General features: G+C 36.1%; 2 protein-coding genes across 14 annotated transcripts; one reads left to right on the forward strand and one right to left on the reverse strand.

The window, feature by feature from the left end:
- The first annotated feature begins 3,475 nt into the window (after positions 1-3,475).
- Positions 3,476-6,047, forward strand: LOC120075518 (transcription elongation factor TFIIS). Its single transcript, XM_039028989.1, has 3 exons — positions 3,476-4,000; positions 4,221-4,415; positions 4,845-6,047. The coding sequence occupies exons 2-3, from the start codon at positions 4,254-4,256 to the stop codon at positions 5,808-5,810; spliced, it is 1,128 nt and encodes a 375-aa protein (XP_038884917.1). The 5' UTR covers positions 3,476-4,000; positions 4,221-4,253; the 3' UTR covers positions 5,811-6,047.
- Positions 6,048-6,216: 169 nt separating this feature from the next.
- Positions 6,217-17,457, reverse strand: LOC120075517 (E3 ubiquitin-protein ligase SHPRH). 13 transcript variants are annotated; one of them, XM_039028981.1, is made up of 22 exons: positions 17,231-17,451; positions 16,560-16,779; positions 16,340-16,439; positions 15,958-16,231; positions 15,639-15,845; positions 15,453-15,514; positions 14,839-15,322; positions 13,865-14,065; positions 13,124-13,379; positions 12,623-12,863; positions 12,338-12,507; positions 11,662-12,261; positions 11,261-11,424; positions 10,927-11,143; positions 10,647-10,847; positions 9,648-9,764; positions 9,108-9,347; positions 8,753-8,957; positions 7,993-8,201; positions 7,202-7,353; positions 6,761-7,031; positions 6,217-6,561 (listed from the first exon to the last, which is right to left on the reverse strand). In XM_039028981.1, exons 2-22 carry the CDS (start codon positions 16,770-16,772, stop codon positions 6,310-6,312), a joined length of 4,836 nt encoding a protein of 1,611 aa, XP_038884909.1. In that variant the 5' UTR covers positions 16,773-16,779; positions 17,231-17,451; the 3' UTR covers positions 6,217-6,309. The 13 variants fall into 13 exon arrangements, 12 of the variants coding, with proteins under 12 accessions (XP_038884909.1, XP_038884908.1, XP_038884907.1 ...); XM_039028980.1 differs by having other exon boundaries at positions 15,958-16,439; XM_039028979.1 differs by having other exon boundaries at positions 16,340-16,779.
- Between the last annotated feature and the right edge of the window lie 284 nt (positions 17,458-17,741).

Consider the following 17,741-nt stretch of genomic DNA (forward strand, 5'->3'; position numbering starts at 1 on the left):
AGTTGATTATTGATTCTGCTTTCTTACCTATGGCCGCGTTAATGATTTCTGTTTCTAGTCTTGGACGATTTACCTTGGCGTACTTGGATTTCTATTTTCACACTTCATCTTTGGATTTTTTTTTTCTCCATCGTTAATTTGGGATTACGCAGTTGAGATCTGAAAGAAATGTATTCCTATGGATTATGGTGTCTATGGACATACGTTGATGAGGAGCAGAGAGATTTATTTTCTGTTTTCTTTTACTATTTTCTTCTTTTTGGTCGGTGATTGAGCACAAAATGATCCTCTTCCCCATTTCTGCATGATAACTGGTAGAATTGTAGAAATATTAAGAGACGGCGTGCACTAACTGTTTTACACTTTATATATGTTTAGAACTTAAGGACACAATTGTACAACCTTTAGAATAGATCTCCTTCAAGTTAGGTTATCTCTATTTATATAGAGCACCATGTTAAACATTGAATCTCACAGGGGTTTCTAAAAATTTTAGTAGTTCATTATCTATGGCTCCACGTCCTGCTGTCTTTATGATCACACTCTGGTTCCACATTGTAAAAGTTTGGTTTACTTCCAATTCCAATCCAAGTTTAGTTTTTCATTATGGAGCTTTTAGCCACTCACCAAGACCCAAAACCCTACCTGAGCAAAAGTTTTGATCCTCTATCCCTGCTGTTTCTATAGTATTTTTCAAGTTTCACAATTTTATCACTATAGTCTGCCTGTTTTGTTGGTTTTTAACCATTAGTGAACTTTCTACCTGTACCGGCTGCAAAATTTCCATCGATGGTGTGAATCAAAATCCTTATCCTAACTTCCATCAATACTCTCAAACAGAGGGATAATGTCAAAAATTTTGTTGTTTGTACTTTCTACCCAAGGTTCTGTCCATCAGTCCACTGAGCAAGGTGAGAGGCTTTCCTTCAAAGCTCACGACTGATGTCTTGAACTCCTAGGATCTGGCATTCATTTTGCAATGAAGTATTGTTCTGCTTAAAAAATGTCCTCTTTATGCAACGTTTTATGCAGAGACCTCCTTTCACAATGTTCGATGTTTCTTTCTAGTACATGCCAATCCTTTGAGTTATGACCACACTGCAATTCTTCTATTATCAAATTCAAAATTGATCTCCCTTCTATCAAACCGATCATATGTTCTGTGCACTTCCCTCAAGGAATCCTCAAAATTGGAGTGCTCTAATGGGAAAGCTGATAGATTCCTTGTAATTTTATTTAACAAGTTTGATTGATGGTATGGGGTTCTATTAGCTCTAGTCCTCTTTCTCTGCTCCTCATGTTCTCTTTCTATATGCTTAGTAAACGTCCCCCAACTCCCCTTGGCCCTTCCTTAACCAACGGCAACTACATCATTGCCTCTCCTCTTCTACCGATTAGGTTCACTGCTGTTTTTTCTGCCCTTCCCAACGAAACCATAATGGGCTCGTGTTTTTTGCTGTGTGTTTCTTCAGATTATTGCTTGAGAAAAATTGTTGTCTTTTTGGCCATCTACAACAAATTTTTGGATTCCAGATGGGCTCCATTACATTTGATAGGGATACTACATCCTATCTTGGTTGGGATTTTGTTAATTCTTATTTTGTAAAGTTTTCTGTATTTTATTGCAAATAAAGGGATATAGATTTGATCGTACAAACTGTATAATGTGTAATAAGATTGTAAGTAGAGTCTATATGCCTGATCACTCGCTATGCTTAATTTTCAGTACTGTTGATCTTTTTCTGATGACTTTTCTTATTCAATAAAAGTTGGTTAACCTGTATAAACTGGAAGCACTGCCGTGTAGTAGAAAAAGATTTAATTATGTACATTTCCCCCCGATTATTTCGCAAGGCTGCAAACCAACCTAAATTGTTTGAGTTTTCAAATATTCATTTCTTGCCTAAACAGTTTGTTCCGATTATTTTTGTACTATATGTTATTTTCTTGATTAACTAAATGGTTGCCTTTTGTGTTGTGTTTGAGATTTTAGTCCTAACTATTATATATTTGTAGAAATTCAACTGTATACAATCTTCTCTCTTTTTGAGTCTCCTCCGTAGTGCATCAATATGATGTTTAAACGTATCTAACCATTCCTTTTTCTTTTTTGAACTGTCTTCAGCCATTTGACTGGATCAAGAAAACGTTCTTCGAGAAACCACAAGAGGAATGAATTGTTATTTGTGAAGACTCACCCCAGTTTTTGTTAATAAGTATCAGTTGATTGCCGCAAATGGGTAAACTGCAGAGTTCATTGGAATAACATGTTTGTAATAGACTCTGTTTTGATTAAATTGAGCTCCTCTATTTTCTCTAACGTTTGAAATTTTATCCTTAAATTTTAAAGGTATGTTTGATAACCATTTTAAGTTTTTGTTGTTTTGATTTTTAAAATTAAGCTTATACATACTATACTATTCGCACCTATAAGTTTCTATATTTTGTTGTCCACTCTCTACTCATGTTTTCAAAAACTAAAAAAAAGAAATCTTCAAAAATTTATTTTTGTTTTTAGAATTTGACTATGTGTTTAAGGTTTTTTTAACAAAGAGAAAACCATAATTGAAAAACAAGAAAATTACAAGCATAAATTTCAAAATTAGAAAAATAAAATTATTATCGAATAGGACCAAAAGCTTGGTTTGATATGTTTTCTTCACCCCTACTTGATTTTCCATGATGTTTTCCTTCGATGTGCACGGTTAATTTGCTATTCTCCTTAGTTGCACCTAGGTTTGGGATTTTTTTATATACGTAATCAATGTGGAAGATTTGAACCTTAACATTGTTTTGTTCTTAGAAAAGGTTTTCTTAAGAAAATTATTATTCTTTTACATAACCTTTCTTTTAGTAAGTTTCTACTCACCGTTTGACATTATAATACCATATTTGAAATTTGATTGAATTTCAACAGAAAAATGAACGTGTTCTGATTTATTTTTTCTAACAGAAAAATGACTCTACTTGTACTCTTGAATAAGATTGAGACGTAGATTATATAGCTTATGAGACAAATAAATTTAATTTTTAACTTATATGAGAAGTGAAATAATAAAATTTGATGACTTATTTGTTAAGAATATGCTTTGATGATCTATATTAAAATGCAGAGATATTTTGCGATGCTTATACTTACGAGTTAAAGATCACTTGGACATTAAACAATCTTGTTTTTTTTTTTTTTCCTTTTTTGTAATACAGTTTATGATTCTTGTTTTTGAACATATTCCTATCACATTCTCACGTATGATTTACATTAATTATTAAGCAATACGCATATATTTAAACCTTAATTTCCAATGATTGAAGTTTTTGTGCAATCCGTTTGGGTCTTTTCCCCCTTTTATTGCATAATAAATATTTTAAATAAGAATTAATTTGTATTTATATTAATTAATTAGTTAAAAGGAAAGAGGCGAATCAAAAGTTTATTTGCCTTTTAGATTTAGATTTAGATTTAGATTTAGATATAGATTATTTCCTAAAAGAAAAAGCATATAGATTACTTCGAAATCCTTTTATTTATTTTCCCAAAAGGAAAAGGAAAAGGAAAAGAGGGCGTCTTGGGTTAAATGTGAGAAAACGACGTCGTTACAGAAAGAAATAAATACAATTCAATTACGGAAAGCGTAAAGGTGAAGGACAAGATGAAATACCCAAGACGCCCTTCCATTCTCTCGCTATCTGTGGGTAAATAGGTAAAATCAAGCGTTTTGACCTGTTCTATCGCTCTAGGATCTCACCATTATCCTCTACAACACGTGTTTCGTCTCTGGCCGTCGGATCAAACTCTCCTCTTCCTCCCTCTACCCTTATACCTCATCTCTAAGGCCTCGTTTCAATTTCTCTACTCTTTCAGCCGCCGTCCCTCTGCCGAAAAGGGGTTTTTCCGGAGCCGATTCTGATTGATTTCCCCTTTGCTGTTTCCAGTTTCCGTTTTCCCTGCTTTAGTGTGGTATCGCAAGGGTTTTCTTTCCTGTCGGCGATTCAGATCTCTGTAAGTGATACTCATTCGAATTGATAGTTGGGTGTCTTTTGATTCGTTGCTTTTCTTTTGCTTGTTCATTGAGAAAAGAAGTCGATTCGATTTTGATTGCAATACCTTTTTTATTTTTTTATTATTTATTTTTATGCGTTTATTTGTGTCTTTCCGTTTTTTTTTTTGTTGTTGTGGTTGTTGGGATCTGATCGTTCTTTTCTTCGAATGTGGTTGATAGATAATATAAAAATTCCTAATTGGCGGTGATTCGATGGAGAATGAGCTGGTGGAATTGTTTCAAGCGGCGAAGAAGGCTGCAGACGCCGCTGCAGCACCATCAAATGATGGGGGAGCCGAAGAAAGTCGTTGCCTAGATGCCCTAAGGCAGCTCAAGAAATTTCCTGTTACTTATCAAATCCTTGTTTCCACTCAGGTTTTCTTCTCATTAGACTTGAAATTCATTTCTTTTGTTGATGTTGGATGGATGGTGAGAATATAAATAGCGACTAGTTTATTAAATCCTAAATCCATTGTCTGCTCGCTTACAAATTGGTTTCATAAGGTGTTGAGTTCACTCTATTTCATCTGTTATTTATGTTGTTCACATTCACATAACAAAGTCATCTCACTTGTGACCCTTCTCAATTTTGGGGAGAGAATAATGACACGATTTTCCTTGTTATATAGAGCTCATTTGGATTGACTTTCCAAGTGTTTATAAACACTTTTTCTTTTTTCACTGAGACACACTTATTTAAACACTTAAGAAGGTAGTCCAAACACGTCATTGATCTTCCGTTGCATCTTTGTAATTGAGGTCACTTTGCCTGTATTGATTGCTTATATATCTTGTTTTCTATAGGTTGGGAAGCGACTTCGGCACCTCACTAAACACCCCAAGAAGAAAATACAGGAATATGCTTCTGACCTGGTTGAGATGTGGAAGGAAATAGTCATCAAGGAGACTAACAAGAATAAGAAAAATGGAAATGGCAACTGTAAAGATTCACCTAAAATTGGTTCTCCAAGCGCAGAGTCTGTTAAGGTGGAGAAATTTCAGAAATCATCTTCCATGAAGGTTGAGAGAGTCTCCAAGGTTGAGCAATTTGATAAGAATGGTGCCACAGGCTCTGTAAAATATTCCAGATTGGAAAGCGCAGTCTCAGAAAGAAACTCTGTCAAGGTTGAGAAAACTGATTCAGCGGTCAAGGTTGAAGGGACAGTTAAAGAAGAGAGGAGAATATCAATAGACAAGAAACCATCAGGTGGAACTGCTGCACCTCCAAAACTTACTTCCATGATTAAATCAAAAGATGCTGCTCGAGACAAAATAAGAGAACTTCTCTTTGAGGCTTTTTCCAAAGTTCCTGGTGAGGCTGATGAAGATGTTATGGATGAAGTAAATGCAAGTGATCCCATCCGTGTTGCTGTTTCTGTAGAATCTGTGATGTTCGAAAACTGGGGAGGTTCTACTGGTGCACAGAAGGCTAAGTACAGATCTATAATGTTTAACCTCAAGGATCCAAAGAACCCAGACTTTCGAAGAAAAGTTCTTCTTGGACTTATAAAACCAGAAAGGATGATCAATATGAGCACAGCCGATATGGCAAGCGATCAGAGAAAACGTGAAAATGAAGAGATTGCGCAAAAAGCTTTATTCGATTGCGAACGTGGAGGAGCACCAAAAGCTACTACCGATCAATTCAAGTGTGGTCGATGTGGTCAGCGTAAAACAACCTACTATCAATTACAGACGAGGAGTGCAGATGAACCTATGACCACCTTTGTAACTTGTGTAAACTGCAATAACCATTGGAAGTTCTGTTGAGTCTCTTTTGAGATGCTGAAAATGTTACTTGTTTGGAACAATCTACTGAGCAGTTAGTGTCATTTTGCCCTGACACTGGTTGCTGCAGGTCTGTAATCGCGTTCCACATTGTTACATTTAGAACGTAGAGGAGGTTCTCAACTATAGGATTTCTAAATGCCCATTTATTGAGAAATTCAGTGTATAAACTTGCTTTATTTGTTATTTCGTTTGGTATTTTTCTGAGTTTCATACTTACCAACTAGGATCTCTTTAACTCAACATTCAACATAATTGTTGGTTTGATATAAGATCATGTATGAGATTTGATTTTGAAATAGATTTAAGTCATTTCGTTGCTCCAAAATGTTGATAAAACATGATAAAACATGATTAAACAAACATGATAAGTGATTTTAACACAATGTAGGCCAATAAACTGCTTTATTCACTTTCCTCAATAGAAACAAATCTTCTGAAACTAAATAATTTATAATCATCTAAGAATAAACCATCATCACTATGTGGTATGCACTTTGAGTCTCCTCTCAGCTGCTATAGTAGCAGCCATAGAAGGAGCCAAATGCCTTAGCGTTTCACTTCCCTTCTCATCATTTTCCCTTAATGGTGATGCTTTGGATGCAAACAGAGACTCGACTTCTTTAAGCGTCAAAAGGGGCTGATCTTGATTCTTTGTATTTCCAGTGATGAAGGAAGAGCTCTCTCTGCTTCTGTTTAGCTTGTATATGCTCTCTTCCACGGTGTCTTTAACCTACAATAAACCCAAAATGAGAAGAAAAAATTAACTGTTAATTTGTCCAAATTGTAGTAGTTTAGTTTTTTAGACAAGTGTTAAATCTGATGGATTATTGCTATATGCATAACATTATACATGCTAGTGTTTGTTGTGTGTTAAATCTATGGTTTGGTGTGAGGTCTACATGAGTGTACAAAGAGGAAGTTGTACATACTATGAATCGGTGCACGAACGTTTTATTTTTCTGTCCAATTCGGTGTACCCTGCTAATTGCTTGCGCTTCTGCAGCTGGATTGAGCAGTGGTTCCACAAGGACAACATGTTGAGCTTCGAGAAGGTTTAGGCCATTAGCTCCATGCTGAATCAAGAGCAATAGAACCTGCGCAGATCTTAATTCTGGCACCTTTCCCGATGGCCGTTTCTTTTGATTTTCTTTTGCATTGATCTTCTGTCCTCTAAATTCACTAATAGCTGTATGAGATTGTCTGCATTTGCAAAGCCAATCATCAATATTGTTCTTACTGTATAATGTGGAAGAGTAGAAAGTAGTCTATGGAGCTCCACAATCCAAAGAAAATGACAAGGGAGTGGAGATTTGGAAAGAAAGCTATACTGCTCTAGTCTGGAATTTGAGTTCTTCAAATTATCATCTTACCTGCCTCCTTTCATCCTGATAAAGGTAATGCTGTTGGCAGCAAAGGCATATTGTAAAACATCAAGAACATCATTCCAACTAGAGAAAACTAGAACTTTCGCTTTCGAATCTGTATACTTGATCCACAAGATTCGTCTTACAACCGCTTCAACCTACCGAAGGTTTTAGATAGTAAATATTACTTATAACAGCAAAACAATTAGACCAATGATACAAAAACTAAACTGATGAAAAATTCTCTCTATGCTTTTTGTTTGAAGGACAACAATTATGATACAACTAAATTTAACCCGTAAAACTGATGATCATGAGGCATGCATCGGAGATAATGTCCTCAAATAAACATATATTCCACTAGCCATCTGTACTAAACTATTATCTAGGAAACGTGTTAGAGCTCCCTTACCCTCATGTTTCCCATTTTTCTTCCCCACACCACCATGAACTTGGAAATAAGCTAGGCAGGAGCCCCTTCGCCCCTTGTTTACAACCACTACAAGAATGAAAAATCAGGCACGCTGAACCAGAAATTTTGCGAGGAAGCTCCAAGTCCAACTAGTCACATCTAAAGCGTCAATTTAAGACCTTAACTCAAGAAGTGACGCAAAAAAAATGGAGCATCTCAGTGAACGAGTTTATGCAATGAACAAAAAGAGCCGAGTAAGGATGGGGAACATCCGAGGGAAACATGCAAGCAATGCAAATAAAAAAAACAAGGACCCAAATTGACTCAATAACATGCACCAGAATAGGCATCACGCATACTATCGGTGTTAGGCAGGACTGCAGACCTTCGTTCCATAGGAACCTTGAACTGTAATGGACAATTCATGCTCCCTAGAAGTTTCGTGCAAAGTTGAAGGATCAAGTGTTTCATTTTTACTATCATCTGCATAAGCAATATTCCCAAAATCTGTGTGTTGGCGGCAGGTGGGGCACATCACCCATTTAGTTTGAATTTTACTACCATGCAGCGTCTTTTCAGTCATTGCAAACAAACCTGCGGGAAACAAATGCCATTAGAATTTACAATACATAATGTAATAAACATTTAAAAATGTATGAAACCATCGTTGACAGGTTTAGGAAGTAGGACTCAGAAGGGAACAAGGTTCACAGATGAATATATAAAATAAGATTTCATCCTTCCTTTCTAAAGGGATTTTCCTGGCACAAGAACGGTGAGTCTGGTATGAATTTTGAGACTTTAAAGAGTTCTTTAAGTACCTTTTAAAACTTCCATAGTGTTTGGTTACAAAGTCAAAATTGATCTGGAGACTAATACACAAAATTAAAACCAGTTTTAGAGTGCTTCTCATATAACTACTACTCTCTCAGGAGTCATCTCGAACTCTCAAAGTGTAAGGGTCGAATCAGCTGGAATCACACTTTTATCCAGTGCAGGAAAACATGAAAATCGTACAGAACTTGACACTGCAAAGATGCCATTATATCACGAACTAAAACATCGATAGATTATCTTCTATGGTCTGATGCTTTAAAACAATTAGGAAAAAGAAGATTATCTTCTATTAAGTGCAGGAGACTCACATTTACAGCATGTAATGTGTCCACATTGAAAAACCATCTTTTGATTGCTTAGTTTTTCTTGGCAAACAGGGCATGATTCCTCATCAGCTTTCGATGTGTTCTCACTTTTTTGTTCCATAGATGTTGACATGGTAGCTGGTTGTTGAGTTAATGCTAGATTACTGGAACTATCTAATGGTATGTTCTGTTTAGATTGCACCAAACCCTGGAAATAATAGAAATTGTGAGTAACAATGTAAAATGGCATACATAATACCAGTGGAAAGATAATGAAAAGAGGAGGGGGAAGAACTGTATGAGAGGGCTAAGCAGGGTACACTCATAACTATTCTAACAAATCTGGAAACTTTTTAACCTTCAAATAACGAAGTTTTCCTTTTACACGCGCTAACATAGCCAAGGACATGAACTTGTCGCTAGAATACTGGACACTAGCTGCAGGTAGCTCATGCTCACTGATAGCATAAGCTGAGCTGTCATCATCATCCCTTAAGCACAATCTCGTGGTTGCCATCTTAATTTCATCATGAGCATTCAAAACTTGAGCTTGCGCAATGGCTAAGGACCTTGCATGTCCATACTCCTTTCGCATGTACTAAACAAATGGAACAGTAAATTCAGTTAAAAATCCAGCAAGTTTTCATCTCAAGGTATAATAAATTATATTGCACATATAAGATTTGAAAATTTATTTGGTGTTGTCTAAATTATAGACATATAGATCACTTTTCTATCACGATACCTAGTCTTACAAATTAAATAGGTCTCGAGATTAATTGATAACGCAAATTATTTTCTCCAATAACTTGAAAAATGGTGTCAAGGAATCAGTCATCAATATACGAGGACATTTAAAGGGTATTTTTCTCATAAAATAGATATGGGCAAATAATACCTCCAGAAGGTGCAGCTGCTTGTTGGCTGCTGCTATACTTTCTTTTCCTAGTTGTGTCTTACAGAAGTTCTTGATAACACCAAGAACAACCTCCAATTCAGAAGGATGCTTAGACACCTAAAAATCAGAAGAGCCAAGTCAAATTTTGTAATAAGGCTTGTTGTAAGATAACATGACGTTAAACAAGAGAATCCTTTTTTAAAAAAAAAAATAAAAAAAAAAAAATACATATATAAAAGGAGTTGTGAGAGAATCTTTACATCTACATTTTTCCCTTACATCTTTGGTAATTCCTATTTTGACCTTCTTATATCTCTTCGGGTCGAGGTTGTTATATGTGAAATGGTGGATTCTTTTGTAATGGATTTGATCTAGATCATAAATATGAAACATCACAATCTAACGATGAACATATGTTTGAACAAACAGTCACGTCATTCACCCTGTTACAACTATTCGGCTGTGATCTAGACCATACAGATGAAAATCACGATCTAATAGTGGTAATAAGCTTGAACAAACAATCACATCCTTTGTCCCATTACAATTATTCGAGAAGTGGTTACACAATGAAGTGGTATATCCTTTTATGTATGGGTGTGTTAAACCATAAATATAAAACATCACAATCTAACATGGCATATGGTTAAACGGGCAATTAAGTCATTTTCTATTTAAAATTTCAATAATTTTTATTTTATATTTCTCTTCAAATAGTTACTACTATACAAGTCAAACAATATAAAAAAACTATTTCATTAATTAGAATCTTTTTTAAACCTTTTTTAATGTACTAAAATAAAACTATTAATTCCACGTGTTATGGTCTAGTGTTTTGAAAAGGAAGGGAAACCACTATTAAATTATATTAAAACGAAAAAGTATCAAGCAATCAAAACTGCTCACAATCAAGACACTCTAAATTATCATACTATAAGGCCCGATGTGAACAATCTGAGGCACTCCTAAGACAAAAGTAAGGAAAGAAGAAAAACTAACCATAACTTTTTCTCCAACATCTCTTTTGTTAGGTTCTTCATACCCAACTCTAGATGAACTTGAGTTTTTATTTTGCTGCAATAGACTCCAATAGAAACGATTGAGTGCTGACTTTTTCTTTTGAGCTTCAACGGCCTCTTCAACAGAAGTAACCATTCCTCCTTGTACTTTATTAAGGCGGAAAAGCCTAGCCTCATATTCCTAGAAACAGAAGAGAGCCTATATTCGTAATGAAAGTCAAAGAGGAAGCATCAAGGTAATTGAATCAATCAGGAAGAACCTGAAATAGATCATCTAGTTCACAAAGAACACAAGGTGGTCCGTTACTGTCTGCTTGACAATTTCGACAGTACCTAACACGTTCAATATCTTCTTCTTTTGGATTTTCCATGGTCTGATCAATTTCTAAAAGTCGATCAAGCACAACTTTCCTAGAAGCTTCCAAAAGGTCCAAACCACTCTGGACATGATACTTCAAAGCATTAATGCTGCGGAAACTGTTAACGAGCTCAAAATCCATTAGTATTCATGCAATATACATGCTATAAAGTGTGAATTGTTGGGACTGCGGGGGAAAAGTAATGATATAATGAAGAGATTTTGACGCCATTTACCGCGATCCAACTCTAGATTTTGAGTTGTTAAGGTTTCCAGATACAGCCTCTTCAACCTTTCTTATCAACTCGTGAGAGAAGTCCTTATTCTGTTCAGCATGGTGAACTGCTTCCAACCACCAAACGTGGTTAAGATTTCCCCTGTCTTTGAGTTCACTTCCAACCTTCATATTGTGTGGAACAAATAAGGCACATAAGTTAGTGGTAAATGAAATTTGCACCCAAACTGTCCATCAGAAAGAAATAAACGACATCTTAAGCGAGAATAAAAGGGGTCAATAAGCAACTAAATAGCAGAACATAATGGTGATCCTACCATCAATCCATATTGTCAAAAGGATCTTACACAAGTTATATAGTGAATGATGATACACATTCAGCAGCAGGACGTAGAAACATACCTGCATATAGGACTTTGTGAACTCTTGCTGGGCAACAGAGAGCTTTGAGGAAAAGACAGCTAGATATTTCTGCCTCATAGCCTCACATGCTTTTCTTATAGAGATATCATCGAAGTAACTACTTGACAGATGAGGCTCACAATTTTCTTCCTTTTTGGTGTTTGTATCTTTTCTTGTCAGCTCAAGAGGACGGTCTATCATCTTCCCTGTATTATCTTCACTACAAGGAGCATACAGGGTCTCACTAACTTTTTGTTTCTTCATGACATGAACATGATTATCATACTTTTCAGAGTCATCCATCCTGGCTGCCTTCACTTCGCTAGTCCTTGGACAAAATTGATCTTTTAAACGAGATTGTGACTGGTCCACAGCTAATGGAAGTATCTCAGCAAGATTGTGATGGATGTGAATGCTCAATAGAGGATCTAAGCGAAAATCTTCATTGTTCTCCTCTGCCAATTCTAGAGCTTCTTTATATAGCGAGAAGGCTTCAGAAAATTTCTTCTCAATAATAGCTATTCCAGCAAGTGCATTTAAAGCAACAACTGATCTCCTCAGAGCTTCCTCTCCTTCTATCTTGGTCTTACTAACAAGGACCTGAAAATAAAACCATTTAGACTAGAGTCTTACACCAGATTTCATGAAAACTTACATATCTTCACTTGAGGAATACCATCAATATTTCCTCCATTGTCATTGGGGATTGTTGCAATGACCGCAGTCCCGAACTTCCTACTTGTGGGTGACAGCAAGCTTGGCGAAGCTTCAAAAGTGTGCTCAGCAGTTTTCCAGCATCCGCATGGTTGATAAGAAGATCAGATGGAATATCAGAAGAGATGCAATCTGAAAAAAGTTGGCAGTACAACAATGTAAGTTATATTAACAGCAACCTTCTCCCTTATGATGTCGATCATACTGATGAACAGAGAAATATGATTCTTGAATGTAAGTCATCAACCTGGGACTTTCTTTTTGACAAAATCATCTTTCAAACCTTGAATAACTTCACGGGCATAACTCACACAAGTTTCATGCTGCCTCTGGTAAAAATGCTCTTCAATTGGTGAAAACGTTAGCCAAGTGACTTGTTCCTCCTGGGGAGGTAGCTGCAATTCATCTGTAACATGTATTTTCAAAGAACGCCACATGATTTGCTTAAAGAATTTGTGTGTGAATTCCATAGCACCAGGATCCCTCCTCTGCAAAAGGTGTTGGTAAAAGAAAAAAGAAACCAGAAATGTCAAAAGTAAAAAATAACGTGGGTCAAGGACAGCTATGAAGCAATCCCAGGAGAATACCTACAGAAGATGTAAGAAATGAGAACGTACAAAAAATAGTAAGAATGGCTGAGTTGTTATGATAACAAAGGCTGACAAAGGTTTTATCTGGCAGTTTGTCTCTCTCTTTCGTTTCCCTTTCTCCCTAACTATGATTGAACAAATCTTTGAAAGCCACGTACCTCATATGGATCTCTTATAACTTCAACCCACCATCTATGAACATTAAATGGACTTGCTTTGACAAATCGCAATAGTCCATATAAATCTTCAAGTTTCCTTTGTATGGGAGTCCCTGTGATGCACCACCGGTGACTAGCATAAAGTCGTGAAGCCATTTCAGTAGCAGCAGTAGCATTGCTCTCTACCATTTGTCCCTCATCCAAACAAATCCTCCACCAAAAGATCCTAGTGAGAGGAGTAGGGATAACAGGGTACCTAAAATGAACAGTCCACATATATTATCAAAATTTTCAGTTTCAAAAGAGAACTGCATTGAAGAAAACATGTAAATATTTCCTTAAAACATTTTCCCCAACTCCTCATGACTGACAATAAATCAAATAGCATAATAACGGATGTATCGTGGTCATATTCAAGAGTTACCGAAACAGGCTGCCAAACAAAAAATTTGCTATTTAGAAGCAGTGACTGATCTGGTTAGAAATTTAAAATTACTTGAAAGTAGAAACACAAGCATACCACTACAGCTCTGCAGTCAAGTTGCTCGCATGCAGTAAACACAGACATTGAGAGCATAAAGATTCATGTGGATGGATACAAAAGATATTATATCTAGAAGCAAATTGGTTAAAACAATATAGTACGACCTTAATCTAAAATATTGCACTGACTAGTTATGAAGTAAGAAAGAAGCGATTAAATTAATTTAAGGAACATTTCTCAGGAAGGTAAGAACAAACCTCTTCTGGAATCTCATGAAGCGACGATCACCTTCGTGCCGATCAGAATCATGCGATAGGTCTTCTTTAAGCACATCATAGGATGTTAAGACTATATCAGAATTGATGAGATCATTAATCTGCACAGACAATGTGCTTAAAAGAGAAGTATCCCTCACTCCTTCGTAGACAAGTAGTTTTATTGAACCTGGATGAGTATGACTGGGATAATAAATAACAATTGAAAAGTCAGCTTGCACTACCATTTGAAATGAAAAAACTTTTAAGTGAACTAGTGACAAAATAGTCTTTTCACAAAAACATCTGATCAAAGAAATATGCGTGCATGTGAAAACAAAAACAGGTGCAGCCATAATCTGCAGGGAAATTGAAATTGAAAGGGAGTAACGTCAATGAAACTACACTTTTTAACTCAGCTCATCATAAAACCTACATTTTCAGCACTAAACCAATTCCAATTTCCAATTCAACCACAAAATAGCCATGTTTAGAAGCTCACCAACTGAACGGTCTAGACAAATAACCTCATTCTGATTTCTTCCCAATAAAAATCTCCCTATCCATACCAGAACTACTGATTGGCAATTTGTCATCATAAATTGGCTCAGAGAAAAGAAAACCACACATATTTCTCTCTAATTAGTTAATGCCTAATATACGTGGATGATATATGATGTCCTAAGCTAGAGATTATATGAACCATCATGCTCAGATGAAAAGCATCTCATTATGCGGATGCTGCATGATATTAGACAGCAAAAGTATTTTTGTAATACTTGGCTGCTGATCTTAGGAGAATAAGCAGATCCACCACACCACCTTTTATTTCCTTTACCATTATTTATTAAGTAATCCAATGTCTAACTGGAAGAAAAAATGTATATTAGGCAGCCACTTACCAAACCTGATGTAGTCGCAACATTTCTAAGTTAATAGAGATGGTAAAGTAGAAAGATGGTCAAATGAGATTATACCGTAAAATCTCAGCTTGCCACTGGAATAATATGGGAGCAGGACAGACAATTAGAGTTGCACCTGTAGCCATTGGGGAATCGGTAGCCTGCATCAGCTCTAAGCAAGGCGTACAAACATGTTCCTCAGCTCTCACAATTACATTCAATGTATTCCTATTATTTCTCTTTTCCTTTCTACAGTTCCCACCCTCGGTGTCAATGGGTTTGAGAATTCTTCCTTTAGGTGAATAACCAACGCAGTCAGCATGTTGCCATGCATCACAAATATCACATTGCACCCATAACCCTTTGTATCTGTGATTTTCACTAACAGCTCCACACAGACACTCAACACGCTCCCTTTTCAATCTTTTAAATTCGGTTCTCTGATCTTCAACAGGCTGTTGCAATTCATCATGAAAACCTTTTCCACCTTCAAACACTGACATTTGATGAGAAAGTATGCATGCCAGTAGTTCAATTGTTTTTCCTAGACCCATCTCATCTGCAAACATTGAATCATTCAGACAAAATAAAGACCCTAGGAATAGCTAATTGCATGAGAGTTAAGTGCTCATATTAACTGAAATGCCTAGTTTGGGAAAATGTAATGATTTTTAATTAGTGGCAATTACCAGCTAGAATGCCCCCATAAACATGCGGCAAAGTTTGCTCTGCATTCAAAGTAAGATTTCCACTGGAGATAAACAAAAGTAAGCATACAAGAGGAGACGTAGGATTTCCTAACTCCATCGAAAAGCACATATTTTTCAACTTGATTCATGCAACAAAGCCACGCTCAAAAGTAAAGATGATGATACCTGAAAGGATTGTAGAACACTCTTGAACAAGTGTCAACACATTTCAGGGCCATACACAGGGGAGAAATAAGTTGGACATTTTCCCCCACACCTAAATTTCCAGAAAATCCTTTCTCCCGCTGTACCATCCAGTAGGCTGCACGACGCTGATATTGTCTTAGTTTCGGAAGCAAATTGGGTATGTCTTCATCAAGCATGGGTTCATCTCTACATTGAACTTATATCATTAGTACTACCAAAATGGGAAAGGCAAAAAAACAAAGACGTTCTGTAAATTAAAAACTAGATAGACGAGTAAATGAGCACTGATTATACTCACTTGGATGGCTTAATGGCATCATAAAAGGCAACAGTATCAAAATTTACATGTTTCCTAGAGTTGGACGTGTCATCCCCTGTCCCATGATGCAAACTAGTGTCCATATTAGTGGATTTAACAACTCCATACTTGACCTCAGATAATACTACTTCAGGGCGCAACCAAGCAATGGTATTCATCATACTCTTTTTCCACAACTGCCTGCCATTATCAAATATTGACTCACAAGCGGCAAAAGCACTCGATAGTATTTCCACCCTCAACCTGAGAGATCCTGTATTTTGGGAAACGGAAACACCCTCAACTGGCCTCAATGTCGCAAACTTCAAATTTGCAAGATGAACAAGGCCAGAAATGGCCTCATCAGGTCCATCAAAATTACCTGATAACACCACCGAGCAAGCTTTCATATCTTCCTCCATGTCTCTCTCAATGAGTTCCAATAATATATCATTTGAAGATAAAACTGGCCAATGCCCAAACTTAATACGATCAAGAAGCGATCCATTTACATTGCACAACCGAAACCTTAATGAGTATCTCGAGTTCTCACAAAAACTTTTATCCAAGCGAAAATCGACAAAAGGGTGTTCTAACCTTACATCCATTAGAAAAACTTCAGAAATATCATGGTGCTCATTGGAATTCCATCCAGTTCGATCAACTTCAACAAAAATGGGCTCGTTAACCTCAGCAACTTTGATGTCTGACGATTCCACAGCCCCATTAATATCAATCTGTGTCTTGGGATCCCCCCGATCTTCAAATCTTATTCCACCAGAGCGATGAGGTTGCCTCTGCTTCCTTCTACCCATTCTATAACTAGTTTAACAAAAATAAAGCAAGCTAAAACGATTAAAATGTAATTTAGATGGAAAAGGCAAACTATAGTGGTAGTAGTAAGCAGACAACAAATGAAAATGAACTCAAATGAGTATCCAAATGAAAAGGAATATAAAGCCACTGCTTAATACATTACACACAGACAAAACCCAATAAGCATACGTATATATTCATAAATACATAAGAAAAGTATGCATACATATATAGAGAAAGAGGTGTTGCATATGACAGAATTCAACAAAACTTCACCAGAACAAGAAATCCTACAAATTTAAACTAAAATGCGAGGAAAGAAGATAAAATAAAACCTGAACCTGGGAAACAACTATATAATTCAAGAGAGAATCAGCTGACTGGAGTATAAAGTCCTATTAGCTAGATATAAAAACAAGAGAAGTTTAGAACAGAATGTGAGAGAGGAAAAACTGACCCTGGGAAGCAAAGACTCAGATTATAGGTGCGCGACCATGATGAAGAAGAAGCCCAAATTCTTCGTGTTGAGTGATGAAATTTAAGTAAAATTAGAGAGAAAATACATTGGGGTAAACTGCAGGGGAAGCCAATGAATTATGAATAGAACTTCCATTCAGAGTTCGATACGTCGTTTTGGGTAAGAGACTCATTTTCAACCGATCTATCGATTATGTGATCGTCACGGTGACGCAGAGTCGGTTTGGTTCGGCCTCCACGACACAATTACATATGAAATAATAAATAATATATATAATAATAATTTAAAAAAAAAAAAAAAAAAACTCACACGATTCTTTAGATTTTGATTGGCTCTTTTCTTGGTTGAAGGCGTTTTTTTTTTTTTTTTTTTCATGTAAATTGTTTATACAATCAAATTTCACGTTTGTTTTCGAACCCAAAATAAACTATTTCCAAGTATTCTCATTTTTACAAAACAAAAATTTTTATTCTCTTCCTTAAATTTTCAT

Source organism: Benincasa hispida, chromosome 4, assembly GCF_009727055.1.
Source record: "Benincasa hispida cultivar B227 chromosome 4, ASM972705v1, whole genome shotgun sequence".
NCBI classification, from domain to species: domain Eukaryota; kingdom Viridiplantae; phylum Streptophyta; class Magnoliopsida; order Cucurbitales; family Cucurbitaceae; genus Benincasa; species Benincasa hispida.